This window comes from Cyprinodon tularosa, unplaced genomic scaffold (assembly GCF_016077235.1).
Source record: "Cyprinodon tularosa strain WSP-4 unplaced genomic scaffold, ASM1607723v1 ctg245, whole genome shotgun sequence".
In the NCBI taxonomy this organism is placed as follows: Eukaryota; Metazoa; Chordata; class Actinopteri; order Cyprinodontiformes; family Cyprinodontidae; genus Cyprinodon; species Cyprinodon tularosa.
This window is the reverse complement of record NW_024038908.1, coordinates 490,001-508,525: the sequence shown is the minus strand read 5'-3', so window position 1 is coordinate 508,525 and position 18,525 is coordinate 490,001. Positions and strand designations below refer to the sequence as shown.

The following is an 18,525-nucleotide window of genomic DNA, read 5'->3' as shown; positions in this document are numbered from 1 at the left end:
ATGCCACAATACATTTAATGAATTTTAATACCATTTAAGGCCTTAATTTAGAAAATAATAATAGTCTGACAAAAGATTTGAGCAAATACAGGCCAGCAGCTATTTTCTTGCACAGATCTACTCGCCTATATACATAAGCCCATATTTGCCCACGTTCTCTAGTCCTTTTGAAGCATTACCAGAAGGAATGTATCTTTCAAGTATATTTTATTACAGAGAAAATTTCAATTACCAACTTTAAAAAAAAGACAACAGATATCCTTCAGGCTTATTTGACAGAAACTTTTAGGGATTCCAGTAAACATTGGAAAGAAAATAATTTATTTAAAACCAATTATCTACTAATGTTGGAATTTTTTTCTTCTCTTATAAAATCATGCAGCATAATTAAAAGGTGGATGCTACTGAAATATTTGCAGACTTATTAGACTACAGCAACAAAAGGTTAATCAGGGTTTATACAGGAATGAGTAACTCTAATTTAATACGTTTTAATGCTCTTTTAACGCTCTTAGAACTAATTGTAATGCCATCAACAAGTTCCCATGATTCTCATATATACCACGGCAAAATCCTTTGTCATCTTTACCGTCGACAGGCTGCAGCCAAGTCCTGAATTCCTCATTTTCCAGCCGCTTTTGTTGCAATTTGCATTTTCCCTGGCTTTTTATTTGCCTCGAGTTTCTTATACGAACGTACGGCTTAACGATCAACCGGAAGCAGTTATATCTGATATATCTAACAAAATTGTTTGAATACATGTTTTTTTTTTTAAATAAAGTTTCTAAATGCCATGATAATCACATTTAATGAATTGTATTGCCAATTAAGGCCTTAATTAAAAAATAATAGTTTAATTCAATTTTGATGATTTTTAAGGACCCGTGGAAACCCTGTTAACTGAAGGCCTTTTTACAGCTACAGTCCAAAAGAAATAAAATTACATTTGATTAGAACTGTTCTTTTAAAATTAACACTTAAGCTTTGTGTATAATGAAAAATTGTGCAATTAAAATAACCTCATGCAATTCCTTAAGAGCACATTGCTCAGCATCTCCTTTTCCTTTTCTGACCACTGACCTACGGAGCACAGAGAAGAAGAAAAGGATGATGAGGAGTGTCTTTCACTGTGTGTGGGGGGCAGAAAGAGTACAGGGGCAGACTCATGGAAGGTTGAGTAGGAGTGCATTCCTTGCGTCACTTTAGTGCCTTCTACATACCACCCAGCTCTATGAGTCAAATTGATCATAGTGACATCATCAAATGGTTTGATTCATGCCGCTTTAAAAACCAAAGCTTTTTTAGGCAACACACGCTGATTCAGAAGAAAAGGCCAAAGCTTGTATCAGTCTCTAACTTCAAGAAAAGAGAGCATTTTTATGACCTTCAAGAAAAAAAGTCTCCACTGATTTTTTTGCTAAAAGTGAAATGAAAATAAAATATATATATATACACAGACATTAGTCAATAGAATGAGATTTATACCAAGTTTGCTGAGCTAACTGGATAAAGAAGTGATTTGCACAAGAAAATAACTTCAATGTGTTACGGTGGAGTGATTTTGCAGTCAGATGTTAAGATTTGCAGGGTTCTTATGCTCTACAAAAACTTGTTTTTACTTTTAACACAATAAACAGATCGATTAATCTGCTTGCACCACCTTTTATTGCAAATGGCTGTAAACTAAAAATAAATCATAACTTTTAACATGCTTTCACTTTTGTGAAAGCATGTTAAACTTTCCTCGGCATGCACGTGTCAAAGACGTGATGAGGTAACTCGTACCTTGCTCCTTTATTTGCCTGATCTGTTTCACAGTTTCCTTCAGGATTGCACATTTGTCAGGTTTGACGTTGAAGTTGTCAATGTCGTTAAAATTGGCGAAGATCAGCTCGGCGAGCTCCTCGATGTATTTGTTCTCATGCTCACGGTTGCGCTTCTCGTTACTCCTCTTGGGACTGCAGAAACATACAACATAAGGAAGATTAACCACCAAAAAAAGCAAGTTATGAGAGAAAGTTATGTGAAAACCATTTAATATTAGGCTACTTAAAACCTGACTTTGCCCTCTGTTGCTGAAATAAATTTGTTGAGATGTTTCTTGAAGCCATCGTCCCATTTCTGACTTGTATCTAGGGTTTTCTTGCAAGTAGAGCCCTTTTCAAACTACCTCTCAGCATCTTAAAAGAATATTGATCTCAAGTTAAAACCTATTTTAGGACTTCCCTTCTCTTAAGTCTTTGTTGAATGAACTGGTATGTTTTGGACTGCTGCAATTTTCTTCTTGTTATACAGATAGTTTCTCATTTTAATCAAGAACTCTCCTCCTCTGTAGGAGCTATGGTTGTTTCTCTAAAAGTGACACCATTGTCCATCCACTTCCTTACTTTACAGACGGTATAAGATTCCTTCAGTCATACACAGCCTTTGGATTGTTTTTAAGATGTTTTCTAGGGTCCAGATAATTCAGTGTTGAACTTGCCATCCAATCATTATTCAGTCTCCTGGTCTATTACTTCCTTCCTTGTGGCTTGCGTTAATCTATTCTAAGAGAGTAAACATTTCCCCTTTGCACGCTTTATGGGGCAGTTAAACTACTCTAGCATATTTCTAATTATAAAAGAATGCACATTCATATCAACACGGAATTCAAGTAAATGACTTGAAATGCGAATAGAACAAGTTAGAGGACGGTTAATCGGCTCCATATATATTAAACATACCCCAATTATTTAAGTCCGAAGATGACTTTAGACACCTTTTAGCAACTTGCAGCGTTTGTTGGGGTCAACCAATGCATGATAGGATGCGAGCAGTTCAGTAGCTTTTTCTAAAGGAACTCCACTTGTGGACTAGTTTTATACAAAGAAGAGACTGATTATAAAGTCTTTAAATCCCAAACCCGATTTCTGAGACAGCAGGCAGGTTCTTCAATCTTATGTTCGAACTCACCTAGTCAGAATTACACAAATATAAATATCTACAGTTTAAAACGGCAAATATCTTACGCAGTGTACCTAGATTGATGGGTCTATGTAATTCTACCCATTTTAGATTGTAATTAAAGTGCAGCTGTCTTAATATATCTAATCTTTTCATGCTGCTGGTCATCAGATGTGTCTCACACGTAGGATCCTTTGGTTCATCAAGTTTCTGCCTCAAGTCAGCCAATGTATTTGAATTGGTTACTCTAGAAATAAGAGTACCCGCAAAATGAGTTTGTTTGGGTCATTCCATTCCCTCCACCCTGAATTTCTTTGGAGGTGTAAGATATGCCAACTCCACTCTCCTCGAGATTAAAGACATATTCAAGTCATTATGCAAGTTTAAAATACTTGCATGATTTTGTTGTCTATTAAAGTGACATTAATTGCCAGATAACTTAATAGAAACTATTAATGTTCCCATCATAAAAAGAGGAAATACATTTTACAATATTACATATGCAGTCGCGGGAAATCCTCTTTGACAGGTTTCCCACTGATTTTTTCCAAATACATTTTTGATGACATTGCTTGTTTTCTTTGAAATTGTCGTTTAGCTCTGGTGTCCTTCCCACATTAAACCGGGGTAAAGGTATTTCAATGCTGCTTTAAAATGATAATGATCCTGCTAAATGTGCTTCTTATAGGCCTATATCTCTTTTGAAAACAATTTGAATTGGTTTTTAAACCTTCTGTGGTTGAGAATATCCTTCATTCCATAATATTGCCCAACAGGTTTTATTAAGAATCACCATTCTTTTTATCATTAGAAAGCTTTTCAATAGCATTTAGACTTCTGACCTCAAATACCTGAATGCTATGGATACTAAAAAGCAGTCAATAGGTTTAATTGGGATAATTTCTTTTTATTTTTATTTCAAAGAGTTTGCCAATAATTTTTTCCTGGATTAAGCTTTTCTACATCAGCCATTCCACCTCAGTTTTAACTAAATGTCGACACTGACTATTTTCAGCTTCACTTAGGAACAAAGCAGAGCTTTCTGTGCAATCTGTGCTAGCAATAGCAGTCTGCAACAGTGGGGACTTTACTAATGTATTAGGAGGTGTGGCATCAAGTGTTCCTCTACGTTGATGTTCTTTAATAGTTTCTTTTTTTATTCCTCTTCCTTACCTTCGGTAATCAATAATGGAAGATTTCAGTAATATTTCTAGTTATAAAATCAATATGAAGAAGAGCTAATTAATTGCGATTAATGATAAAGTTCATGGCGGAAAATATCCCTTCATTATCTTAAAGTAATTTAATGACTTAATTTTTTTTTTTTTTTACTGCTTCCAGAATTCTTGTTTGTTTTTCAGTGTCACAGCATTTTGATTCCTAAGTCTTTCTTTTTAACCAAGATTCGGTAAATTTCTTTTGAATAGTAAATATTCCAGGGAGGAAGGTTTTCTTTCAGAGCCCTAAGATGATGAGTGGTGTAGCACAAACTAACAATCAGTACTACTACCTGACTGTAGAAATTGGATTATTGCTGTACCAGTCTGGATTGTAAGGTAGTTCTACGTGGATAATATATATTTTTTTGTCTGCCATGTTGATTTCACCATTTTCTTATGCCTTGTTTTTATTTAACCAAAAACAGAGTAGTTCATAAGGCTTTAATTAATCTGGTCTCATATTAGAAAACGTTGGGGTCTTCAGTGTTTCTCAAGTCCATTTGCGGGAAATCGGTTATTTGTCCCTTACATTCTAGAAAATGTATTCCACATTAGGCACGAAAAGGTTTATAAATCTTTTGCTGATTTATAAAATGGGTAAACAATTTGCAAGCTTGATATAACCGATGAACTGTGGGATACTATTCTTGGCCAGGTACGTACTTCAATGTGTGATTATCCTTCACTTTTTTACCTTAAGATTCTCCATCTGGTGGACTTATCTAATGTAAAGGTGGTACAAATGGAGCCAGATGTTGACCCAACTTGTGATTGGGGCTCACTTGCCAATTTTTGAAAATTCAGTTTTTTATTCTATATCTGACATCTTGCAACATCCAATGAAACCAGATCCCCTCTGTGCTATTTTTTGGAGAAGCACCAGATTTAAACTTATTGAATACCAAGCTTAAAGGACTGGAATTTGCACATTTATTAGTAAGGCAAGCAGTTTTATGGAAGTGGAAAAATTCTACATCCCCTTCTCATTCATAATGAGTTAATATACTGCAGCCTGTATTGACTTGTAGAAAACCGGATGTACAATTAGTGATGTTTCAATGTGTAGTGGCGCACTTTCCAGGTTTCTTTAAATGACGTACAACCATCATCTAAGGGTTTTTCCTTTTTCTTACCCCTACATGCACAGCTTTGTTATTTTTTCCATTTATGTTTTGCTTTTTTTGGTTGTTTTTGAAAATATAATTTGCACAATAAATTCCTGTTAATTTTTTATGGTAGCTGTAGATTTGTTTTATTTTGTTTGAAAAAAAAATTTCCAATGACATTTTGGTTGGTAAAAAAAACTTTTGAAAGCAAAGGAAATTGATAGCCGAGTAGTTTCTTGATAGCTCAAGTACCTTCACCCCTTAGCCAATTGTCTTTCATCCCCATCCTTTTTCACTAGAAACCAATAATACAACTAAATTCCTCCATATCGCACATATTTTATGAAGTTACATTTGGTTTCGATACGCATTTGTAGTCTCTGACCTTTATGAAATTAGAAATTACATGGCTTATCAAAGACAAATCAGTCTTATAAGCCTTTTTCCTGATGAGGGGACAAGACTATTGAGCATTAAATACATAATTACCTAAATTATTGGCAGAAAAAATTCCCATTCTTGCCTAAAACCATGCATACTAAACAATCAATTAGAATCTGAAAAGGCTAAGGGGAGGGAAGGACCTGGCCCCCTTCTTAATCAAGTTCCCTCTTAAGTTCCAAAAAAGTTTCACCTACTGTGACTTTAAATTAAAAATGAATAAAAAGAAGGAAATCTAAAATCTCAGGATGTGGGTATAAGACAGAATAAGTAGGATTTGATAATTCTTGAAGCTTACCTGGGTCCTATGAGTTCGGCAGAGCATTCCTTGCGTTTTCGTGCTTCTGCCCTTGCAGGGTCAGATGAGTTTTCACCGACTCCACTCATTCTCAATGCATATCAGCGTCTGCAAATAAGGGCACACAGGAAAAATATCTCTTACAAATGAAACAGCTATTTCACTGCCTAAATGACTTTGCAAAATCTAAGAAAACAAAGGTATGTGAAAGGATGACAATGCAGGACTAAGTAAGGGCTCATATGGTTATCTGCATAGAGCACACATACACAAATACACACAGACAGACACAAACACGGCAAGCTCTAGTCCAGGAGAAATGAGTGAAAATGGAGCAGAGGTAGAGATTCAATCATTTCTCTCCGATGGCACAGTTCTCCCCAGAGAGACTGAAATGAGAGCACCGCACTTTGCCTGCAGCAACAGACTGTGCGCTCAACCATGTATTGAGAAAACCCCATTCGCTACACAAAACCAAGTAAAGCTAGCTCACATTAAGAATAGAGAGAGTTTACAGTCACAACATGTGTCTGCGTCACTGTACGGGCAAAATTCAGCAGGCATGTTTGAGGTCCATCAAAAACGAAATGCAGTAATCAAAACTTGCACAGTTTGAGGTGATTTAAAAATAAAACGTGGCTAATAAAAGATGCATTATCTCTGTTGAGCAAAATGATAAAGGACTAAGGTTTTTGCTAAATGCATTCCTAAATCTATTCAAGGTTGGACGTTTAAAGCAGAAGTTTTATTACGAAGTCTCTCTGGTGTCCTGAGGGTTCCAAACAGTTGAACCGAGAAGCATAAACATGGCAGGGAGCCAGGTTTGAGTTGGGAAGTGTTGCACATTTAAAGTACAGGCTTTTATTTGTTTAATTAGGATGAAAAAAGAATAATTAAAATCCTTAGGATATTGCTTGTCCAGAAGATGGAATAGCTTCAAAGCCAATGCCTTGATCATTCCAATTAACTGACCATACTCAGATAATACATTGCTCCAAAAAATAAGCGGGTACGTAAACACTACAATAAAATTAAATCAAACTTCTGCAAGATCGAATCATTAAAGGGTGTGCTTCTGCAATTGGGGACGATAGACAACTTCTCAGTACCCATGCTTTCTGCCTGGTTTAGTTCACTTTTGAATGTTGATGGTACTTTCACACTTGTGGTAGCATGAGATGGACTCTGCCACCCACACAAGTGGCTGTCAGCATAGTCTCCAGAGGCTGGAGGCAGTATCCAGAGACAGGCTAGTACACCAAGAGACTTAGGAGGCCATAGGAGGGCAACAACCCAGCAGCAGGACTGCTACCTCTGCGTTTGTGCGAGGAGGAACAGGAGGAGCACTGCCGGAGCCCTGCAAAAATGATCTCCAGCAGGCCACAAAGGTGCATGTGCTGCACAAAAACGGTTTGAAACTGACTCCATGAGAATGGTATGAGGGCCTGATGTCCACAGATGGGGATTGAGCACACAGCGCAACACCTTGCAGGACACTTGGCATTCATCAGAGAACACCAGGATTGGCAAATTCACCACTGGGGCGCTGTTCTCTTCACAGACATTACAATGACCTAAAAAGAACTCCAGTAGATCCCAGACACATAAAAGAAAGGACACCTTATTACAGGTGCTGGTCATAAAATTAGAATATCATGAAAAAGTAGATTGATTTCAGTAATTCCATTTAAAAAGTGAAACTTGTATATTATATTCATACATTACATACAAACTCATATATTTCAGATGTTTATTTTGTTTAATTTTGATGATTACAAATGACAACAAATGAAAATCTCAAATTCATCATATCAGAAAATTAGAATATTACTGAAGACCAATAAAAACAAAGGATTTATAGAAATGTTGGCCAACTGAAAAGTATGAACATGAAAAGTATGAGCATGTACAGCACTCAGTATTTAGTTGGGCCTCCTTTGGCCTGTATTACTGCAGCAATGCGGCGTGGCATGGAGTCGATCAGTCTGTGGCACTGCTCAGGTGTTATGATAGCCCAGGTTGCTCTAATAGTGGCTTTTAGCTCTTCTGAATTGTTGGGTCTGGTGTATTGCATCTTCTTCTTCACAATACCCCATAGATTTTCTATGGGGTTAAGGTCAGGAGAGTTTGCTGGCCAATTAAGAACAGGGATACCATGGTCCTTCAACCAGGTACTGGTAGCTTTGGCACTGTGTGCAGGTGCCAAGTCCTGTTGGAAAATGAAATCTGCATCTCCAAAAAGTTGGTCAGCTGCAGGAAGCATGAAGTGCTCTAAAACTTCCTGGTATGTGGCTGCGTTGACCCTGGACCTCAGAAAACACAATGGACCAACACCAGCAGATGACATGGCACCCCAAACCATCACTGACTGTGGAAACTTTACACTGGACTTCAAGCAACGTGGATGAAGTGCCTCTCCTCTTTTCCTCCAGACTCTGGGACCTTGATTTCCAAAGGAAATGCAAAATTTACTTTCATCAGAGAACATGACTTTGGACCACTCACCAGCAGTCCAGTCCTGTTTCTCTTTAGCCCAGGCAAGACGCTTCTGACGCTGTCTGTGGTTCAAGAGTGGCTTGACACAAGGAATGCGACAGCAGAAACCCATGTCTTTCATACGTCTGTGTGTGGTGGTTCTTGAAGCACTCACTCCAGCTGCAGTCCACTCTTTGTGAATCTCCCCCACATTTTTGAAGGGGTTTTGTTTCACAATCCTCTCCAGGGTGCGGTTATCTCTCTTGCTTGTACACTTTTTTCGACCACATCTTTTCCTTCCCTTCGCCTCTCTATTAATGTGCTTGGACACTGAGCTCTGTGAACAGCCAGCCTCTTTAGCGATGACCTTTTGTGTCTTGCCCTCCTTGTGCAAGGTGTCGATGGTCGTCTTTTGGACAACTGTCAAGTCAGCAGTCTTCCCCATGATTGTGTAGCCTATAGAACTAGACTGAAAGACCATTTAAAGGCTTTTGCAGGTGGTTTGAGTTAATTAGCTGATTAGAGTGTGGCACCAGGGGCCATCAATTTTGAACCTTTTCACAATATTCTAATTTTCTGATATGATGAATTTGAGATTTTCATTTGTTGTCATTTGTAATCATCAAAATTAAACAAAATAAACATCTGAAATATATGAGTTTGTATGTAATGTATGAATATAATATACAAGTTTCACTTTTTAAATGGAATTACTGAAATCAATCTACTTTTTCATGATATTCTAATTTTATGACCAGCACCTGTATATCAATGAAGCAGCTTTTCTACCACAGTCAGAGGGAAACTGCAACTTACAAATAATAAATCTGATACAGATAAAAAAAAAAAAAAAGCCTTAAAGTTAGAAGGGGTCTCCTAAAATCAACATAAATGCATCCCAAAAAAACTGCTCCTTCTTCTACTTGAGATGCCACAAGCAGAATTTTAGGGCACTTGATGAAAAACTATCAATTATTAAATCAAAGTGCAGTAATGTCTTATTAATTACCACTGTCCTTAGAAAATCTGTCAGCAGCTAATGGGCCTGGGTTTTAATATATAAAAGGGGGCTAGAGTACACTAGCATGTAAAAACTAAAGAAATAAAAGTATAAAAATAAAAAGCATGCAAAAAAGCAACCTTGTTTGAGAAATACAGTATGAGAAAAGTATCTATGCTGCCTTAAATTACAACATTTTGTCTCATTCGGGTGAAATCTGTGGCACTGACACAGTTAAAGAATGGCATAAACTTGGCCATCCAGCATGTAGAGCTGCAACAAATTAACAGGTTTTTGTCATTCCATATACATAAGGCGTTTTTGTAACTTAAGAAAATATTTTCCTTATTTTACTATTTACCATTATCCTAGTAAAAATGGTCACAAACATGCAGCAACATTTTAGTCAAAACAAAAGGGAACAAACATTTAAATGTAAGCCAAGAAAATGTATCTAGTTACAATCATGCACTAATTTGTTTTTGATTTCTTCACAAAAACAAAACAAAAAAACAACGTAAATTGTAGGTTGTAGTTTTCAAATAGAAAAAAAAAAAAGATCAAAGGAACTCAAAACACACTCTTTAGCTTTAGGCTCGTAAAAGAATCTGATCTCAGATACACGTTTGAAATGTAAATTCCAGTCTTTTCCAGCGTAGGTACCACAGCTGGCACATGCTGTGTTGTGATACAGTCTCAGCTACTCTTACCATGGAAACAGCTATGACACACACTGCTTGCTGCTCAGCTATTACATAAGGAGGGGACAGTGCGGAGAGCAACAGAATTTGGTGGAGAGGAGAGTAGCTTTGCCTGGCAAGGACAGGCTAAAATAATGAGTGAGGTAGTAACCATGAAAACCTGAGCCTGACTCCCTTCTGCGCTGAAATGACCCACTTTATGCTAAAAGCTATGCCTGGGCTCAAACCAATGAAGTCAAAGTTATGGTGAAGCAGAGGAGATGGTAAACGTTAAAACATGTTTGGAGGAGTGCGAGTTCCACTGTAGACTTTTTCTCCCAGTGAACAGATATTGATACACAAACGTCAGTGTCCTAGTTTTTAGCATTTTTTAACAGCACCATCTCTGTGCAGAACGATTCATGCTGGCTGAAAACATAAAACTCAACATCAGAGGTTATATCGTTTTATTAATGGCAGCAGGCCATTAAACTCTAAAAGCCAAGCTCCATTCTCTATTTTTATTGGTTGGACCAGGGCTTTTAAGCACAAGTTACCATGGGGAGTCTGGTCCCCATTGGCTCAGTGTGGCTTCCTGAGCCAGATATGATTGGTTGCCTCCATCTCCTTGACATAGCAGCAGTGATGGGTCACTCTACATTGAGACAAATAAGAGAGACTTTAAGCACCAAGCACGTCTCAATGACACCAACACAGACAGCAAGTCAGCCAGCCCTACAAGAGGGCTGGTCGGCTCCTTTTGTAAGAGGGGAGAAGAAGAGGGGGTCTGATCTCAATGTATGAGGACTAACAGGGGAGTTCCCCATCTAAATAATAGGCCTGGATGTCTGAAAATAAAATAAAGATAAAAACACATGGAAAATATGTTTTTACATCTACACATGTCACTTGCTTGGGTAAGAAACGCCTACAAACCCTACAGCGGGTAAAAAACACAACCTTGCCTGCTTTTAGCCCCAAACTGACCCTGAAACTAAACAGAACCCTTGGTGTACTAAAATCCCATTACCTGACATCAACAAGAGGCACGTGTTGAAAATTACTAAAAGCTTCAACGACCCTGAGGAATAAATTTAAAGTTCAAGGACACTACCACGGTAAGTAAATGATAGCATGTTTGCCTGACCTGTCAGTAAATCTTAAAAATAATTGTCACCATTGTAGTCCCTCAACCTCACAGAGAGAAAAAACCCTTCAACAATCAGGATCTCAATAGAAACTCTGTTTCAGTCTTTATACCCTCTAAATCTGGTTCTACATGTCTGCAGCTTACATACAACAGAAACTGGTCATTTAATATTGTTATAACTGGTTTGAAGGTTCTGCTCAAGAGCTTTCCTGCCAAACAAGGTCACACAAAATATCTAAAGATAGGTCCTATGCTAATCCTAAACAGATTAGTCAAACATATTCACTCTTAAGCCAACATTTCTGACATTCATTGCATAGTACTATGTTTAAGCTGATAAAAATCGATACAGTCTTCGATTGAAATTTCTCTAGTTATGAGTCACATTTGATTGGTAATAATATAATGGTCTACAATAGACGTCATTTTACATAAGTCATTAAGTCATCTGATCAGCCACAGCTAAGATGTAAAAGGTGGAAAGGATATATGGCTTGTCATTATTTTTAAACAAATAAGTTGAATGCAAATATTTGTATACACCCTAACCCTTTACACTGCATAAAAATACACTGAAGTTTAGAGAAATTTATAAGGAAAAAACCTTTTAGACAAAACAACAAATAAAAATTAACATAAAATAAAAAAATGTTAAAAAAAACTTTTGTAAATCACATTATAACTTAGTTTCCTCTATAGCTCATAGATCAAAGACCTATCCTTAAAAATACTGAATAATATTTTAGCATGACATGTTGGTCATGTTGCTGTTAGCATAAACAAAACGTGTTGCACAATGCTTGCACACTGTTGAACTTTTATCCACAACTTTCTTTCCGCCGTCATCGTAGGTCACTCTAAATGCAAAGCGCTCCCATACAGCAGACCTATAAAGTGCTGCTGGCGCGTCTTCCAACTCATGTTCTTTCCCACTCGCCATTCCGACAAAATTCTCCACAACAACTGATTTTTTTCCCTGCTGCACCCGGCTAAGCTGCTTCGCTTCTTCTTCTTATTTACTACTCGTGGTTGGCTTTGGTCGCAGTACCATGGGAATCGAACCGAGACAGTCGAACCGAACGGTTCGGACGGTTTTCATAAATCGTCCCATCCCTAATATACATATATACATACATACACTCACACTAAGCAGTAGGGCTGATGCAGGGCTATGATTATTTTGCAAATAGATTATTCTGTCAATTATCTTTTCGATTATTCGATCAATAATCGGATTGCCAAAGGTTTCTTAAAGATAACTTTTTATGAAATTAAACCTGATGAAACTACAACGATTCCACTTGAGGAGTTCCGGACATAGCATACTGACAGACAAAGTGTTTTTTTGTTAAATTGGTTGATCTGTCACCTTAAGGCATATGTTACAGTCTCTAAACTCCAGTTAACGATAAATCAATTACTAAATTATTTGACTATTATTTCAATAATTGATTACTTACGATTAATCCGATTGTCTCAGCTCTAATAAGCAGTGCTGTGTCTGTCTCCCTGCCAGCTCACAGATCAGCTTCTCTGATTGGCTGATGTGGTGTGTCGAGCAGCAAAAATTAATTTAAACTCCACTCCACTACTGCTTGTGAAATGTTGAACATTTGAGCAAAGTTTCTGGAAAATGAGTGCATACCAAAATCCCCAAAACAGGGCGTAGAATTTCTAATATTTTTAGCAAAGGGCGTACGATGTAATGTACAATAAGTCTCTTTAGTCATGTGTAAACTGTAATCCGACTCTTTTGAGGTACTCTTCAAATTATGACTTCTTCCCCCCAGAGTGGATTTTCAGCTCATATCCTTAGAGAACTTGTTTCACTGTAGATAATGACAGTTTGGTCAGCCTTAACAGCATGTTTTGCCTTTGTGTTTGGGTAGATACCTCTGGGACATGGATCTTGTTTTCCTCCTGAACGACACGACGGCTGGACATTCCCATGCTGTTTACACACAAAAAATAAGAGTTTGAACAGATTTACGTGGCACCTATATTCCTCCTATGGATGAGCCACACTTGTGGCTGGCCACTGTTGTTCTTGTGATTTGTTGGCTCTTTATATTTAATTTTCCCATGAGATCAAAAAAGAAAGTGTTTTAAAAGTTGATTCACGGTGAGAAAAATATTTGTTTTTCTACTGTGAACATAAATATTTGGCTTCGACTTTACCATTACTTTTTATGAACAAATCCCGGCTCTAATTAACAGTGACAGATTCTCAATCAAAACTCTTTTATCTTATACATACAAAGATTAATACTGATAAATGACCGTGCAGATAAGAACAATTCGCCGCTACTTTTGTCCCTGTATGACTGACAGCAATAAATAGGTTACAGATGGGTAGGGTAGGTAACCTCATTATGTTCTTCAATGATTGGCATATTCTAGGAAGCATCTATTAAATTTGCAGCTCATCAAGCTGTCAGCTCATCTACTTCATTATTACACCAAGTTGGAACACATGGTTTATCTGGCATTAGTGCAAGTCAGTGACTGTATAAAAAAAACAGCAGACAGTAAAATAACCGTTTCTCAAACCTCAACGACCAAGTGAGATGTGTCTCAGCTAGCCATGACATGCTTTCATTTAGTAGTGTAAGAAATTGTAGTCAAAGACTTTGAAGGAAAGTGATATGAGCTCTTATGTAGACTAATTACCCTTAGATAAGGACGGTGAAAGTACTAAGTGCTTCATGTGTCTTAACAAGACTTTAAAATAAAGAATTTGAGAGATAATACTATGCAAATAACAGCAGATGATCTTTTTGTGATTGATATGTGTTAACAGAAGTGTGTTTTTACCCTTTAGTTATAATACGCTGTATACACACCATTTGGTTATCTTCTGAGTTCCTGGCAAAGCGGCAGCAGCTTTGACTGGGAGAGCACAGACTAAAGGACAGAGGAAATGATGCGGGGTCAGGAGGTTTATTTGAGCAGGACCCTTCTTTGCAGTCGCCACTCTGAAACTGAGCTTGGATCTTACACAAGTGTAGTAACCGTCTCCTTCGGATCAACACAGACTGTGGATATTTGCAAGCTGACGGGCTGCCTCTGACAGTGTGAACAATTCACACGTCATTTTCATCTTTATCATATCCGTGACCGGCTCCCAAGGCTGCATGATGATTATTAAACAGCTGTAACAGCCACAACACCATCTCCAGAAAATGACGGTGGTAAATTTCCAGACGCTAAAGCTGCATGTCTGTCAAAATTACATTTCTAACAAAAAAATCTACATTCAAAACATCAAATATTACTTCAAAAATGAATAAAAAAAGAGAAATCTATTGACTTTGGGAGTGCTCTTGAGAGTGGTGGGTATAGGTGTGTGTGTCACTGCTAATAACTTGGGTGTCACACGAGCAGACCCTCCAGGACTGAGCTGGAGCCAACCAGTCTGGCAAGAGAGGAGCGCAGGAATGACAAGTAAAGCGCTGAAGGCAACCGTGCTTCCTCCTGTCAAACTCGGCTGGTATAACCTGCTTAATCGGGTGGCTTTTAACCTTCGACATACAACTTAGACATTCGCCAGCATGTGCAGCCAAGAAAACAACATATCGTCTTGCTAATAGAAGACAATCCTGTTAAAAATATGTTGTTCTAAAACAATTCTCTCGTCTCTGAATTGCTATCAAAACAACGTTTCATGGCCAGTCTGCTGTAAAGATTATGAAAATAGTGATTTGTCCATTTAACTCAAAATGCAATAGAAGAAAAAAATGTCTTTCATTGCAAAGTGGAGCCTGAATCTGCCAGAGTGCCGTTCCTGTAATTTTGTGGCTTAACATGGCTTTGTTTAGAGACACACCTAGTGTTTCTGGAGCTCACTGGGCGCTGGGCAAAACTATTCATCAAAGTGAATCAGAAGCTATTGGGGCAGCGTTTGAAGTCTCATTCACTGCCATAACAAGGCCCCTTCCAGAAAGAGCAAAACCTCTGTTGAGCCGAACAATGTCTCGCTGCTGTGTAATTTGTCCTCACATGGCGTCTCGGCACAACTGGCCCCAGGAGGAACACTGGGAACAAGAGCACACAGCTAAAGAGTGCTTCCAGAGGGCTGTAATGTGGGTAATTTATTTCCCCACAAACTGACGAGGAAATCATCACCAAAAAAACAAAACAAAAACACGACCCTGAGGACACTCGTCTTCTCGCTTTACACTTCAGTATTTTTGCAGGGGTTAAGAGAGTTGTCGGTAGAGCCAAAATACACACAATACTTGTTGGATTCATCCAATATGGTATTGAAGGCAAACATGTATTGAAACAATATCAATTTCAACAGAATTCAATACTGGTGGAGGTTGTAGTGAATCCAGCCTTGCTGGCAGCTGCTGCTATCCTGAACCAGATGTCTTGCGATCAAATCTGGGTGAAAAGAAAAGCAAAGCCAGGTGGAGAGAGGGCAGAAAAACAAAGTGAAATACTTAAGGTTTCACTCTGACTTGCTCAAGGTGAAGCTAAGGGCTCAATTATGTTGCTCAAACTTTAAGCTGTACTTCATCAGAGGTGCTGAAGAATCATGTGACTTCTTCAATCAGCTTAAAGGTAACATCTCTGTTCTGGGATTTAATCATTTAGCCCATAACAGATCAGCATTGACATGACTAAGAAGTAAATGTATCAAACAGCTGTTTCTCATGGCGATGGGTCAAACCTTCTGTGCTTCGTTTTAGATGATTAATCTTAACGCACGGTTTGACAGACTACAACAGTGGCTGGGACTTTGATACTGGACTACATTGGTTCAGATCTTACTGGGATACTGGGAATACTTTGTATCAATCTTCAATTATAAACAAGTTTCAGGGGCATATCTGATTTATTTCTACCACCAAGCTTATTCTGCTACAAACAACTTACTTTTAGATTTAATATAGCCTATATAATTTGGCTGAAATAAACTTGTTGACTCACCGGCCAAGTGGACCTGAAGATAAAATTATTTGCCGGTAAAGAATATTTGTACTGTCCAAAAAAAAAAAAAAATGTATTTCACTGAGGCATTATGTTAAATGCAAATAAAGTTAGAGCATTTTGCAACTTTTCCCATTTTAAGGCACAGCTTTTTTCTTTTAAGTTTGCATCTAACCAGGGCTGAAACAATTAATCCTGATTAATCAATTATGAATTAACTAATTTGGTAATCAATTAATCGTCAACTGGAGTATAGAGATTCTAAAACTTGTATTAACTTGTAACTTGTTGTAGCTGCCATCAGAGTCAACACATTTAAATATTCAAATATTTAGTTAAAAACAACAGTTGATAAATACAAATATTGAAATTAAAAGTTCAATCATAAATAAATAAATAACTTTCGATAAATTTATGTTGTTTGTGTACGTTTGTTAAAAAGCTCCTTAAAATTTAAGGAGGAACCTTTTTTTTTTTTGTTCCGCATGTCACGTTGTTGCCCATACGAAAGATTGATTGACACGGTTCTTTTTTTTTTGCACGTGGTTCTTCAAGAAGTTTCACCAGAAAGCTTTAAGACTGCTTTTCTGAGAAAAGCTGTATAAGTTATCTTTATTCCTCTGGAGTTTATGCGGCCAATGAGGTACGACTTTGTTTTACTTGGATTTATTTGTGTAAACCTTTATATTTGTTTTGAGCTAATTTGGGTTTCAGTTTCCCTTCTTAGTTCTGACAGCATTTTTGGGGGCTTTATAAGACGAGTCCACAATAAATGGCTGTTAAAACCAAAAGAACGACGTTGAGCCTTGATTATCTCTAGAGGAGTAACACTTGTATTAACTTGTAACTTGTAGCTGACAGAAAAAATTTGAAAAACTGGTTCAAAAATTTTGACAGTTTAGATTTTTGCCAAAATCCTTCAGCCCTACTGGAAGCCTTAATAAGGCACTATTTGGCTACTGTTCTCCAAGAATGCGCTATGGGGGTTTGTTTAACCATATAAGGTGGATTAATCGTCAACTATTTTGACGTTTCAACTGATCGATTAAACACTAACTTGAGTATAGAGACTCTAAAACATGCCTTTAGTTGACAGTGCAACCCACTTAAATGCAAAATATTATTTCAAGATTTTTGATATAATTACTGCTCTAAGATTCCAAAAATCTTTTTCGTCTGTCAATATGTTCTATCCAGAACTCCTCAAGTGGAAAAGTTTTCTTAGCTTTGATCAGAATTTAAGCTGAGTATCCACTGTTCAAAAACAGGCTCGAATTCAAACCTGCAAAAAATCTTCAGAAGGGTAAAGCTGTTCATATTGTGTACAACGTAGTTCCACTCAAGTTTTTCTCCTTTCTGAAATCACTGCAAGGTAATGGCCCTAAAGTGGCAGAGAGCAACAACAAGGCCCCCCCCAAATGAAAGCTGATCACTCTCATCAATCTTTAATCATGGCAGAACCTTCAGGATGTCGCAGGATGAGAAGCAGACGGTACAGAATCTTACTGTCAGAAAAATCCTTGGAAATACATTGGTTGAGTACTGCATATGGATTTTGGAGTGGCAATCTTAGAATTTCATATGAAGTAGTAAAAAAAAAAAGTTATTACAATAAAGGATCCTCAAACCGCAATATATTTCATAATCATCAGTACCTTTAGCAACATTTGGATGACTATGAAAATGATGCAAACTTAAGGAGTAGTGATGCATGATATTAACAATTTCAACCGATACGATAACCAATTTGATACCTTTTCATGGCCAAAACCGATTCTGAGAAGTTCACATTCAATATAATCTTTGCATGATACGGGACTTGTGGAAGATAAAGCCATGAAAAACAAAATATTTAGTAGCTCTGGCTTATCTATAACAGAAAACAAAAGATTTTGGCCCTTCAATTTTTTTGTGCATCATCACACAAAACAGTGTTCTTTTGCACTAATTAACAGCAGCAAAAGAAAATTCAATTCAAACACAAAGAACATCCCTTGAAAATTAATTATTGAACCAACCAATAGTTTGTGAAGTCCAGTATTTTTCAAATATAAGATTATATGCTTCAACAGTCACTTAGTAACAGAAAATGCAATCAAAAAGAGTGCATCCTCAAAAATGACAACAGCAAAATTCGAAGAAAAAAGGGGCATCCCTTAAAAAATTTTCTGAATCTGCAATGGTATTTGTTGAGCAAAGCCAAATATTTTAAAACATTAAATCGTCAGCGTCGATAACAGACAATTTATATAAAAGTGTTTCTTCAAAAATGATGTG

The 18,525-nt window shown here is 37.3% G+C and overlaps 1 protein-coding gene across 9 annotated transcripts in view; it reads right to left on the bottom strand.

The window, feature by feature from the left end:
• Window positions 1-18,525, bottom strand: part of ncoa2 (nuclear receptor coactivator 2) — a 95,737-nt gene that overhangs the window by 45,942 nt on the left and 31,270 nt on the right. For 6 of the 9 annotated variants that reach the window (XM_038287743.1, XM_038287750.1, XM_038287752.1 and 3 more), the window contains 2 exons: window positions 6,009-6,116; window positions 1,786-1,958 (listed from right to left, as the gene is read on the bottom strand). In XM_038287743.1, the coding sequence (XP_038143671.1) occupies window positions 1,786-1,958; window positions 6,009-6,097 (262 nt within the window). In that variant the 5' untranslated portion in view covers window positions 6,098-6,116. Of the gene's footprint in view, window positions 1-1,785; window positions 1,959-6,008; window positions 6,117-7,417; window positions 7,429-13,206; window positions 13,265-18,525 lie in introns of those variants that run through there. The other 3 variants (XM_038287745.1, XM_038287747.1, XM_038287748.1) reach the window with 2 other exon arrangements.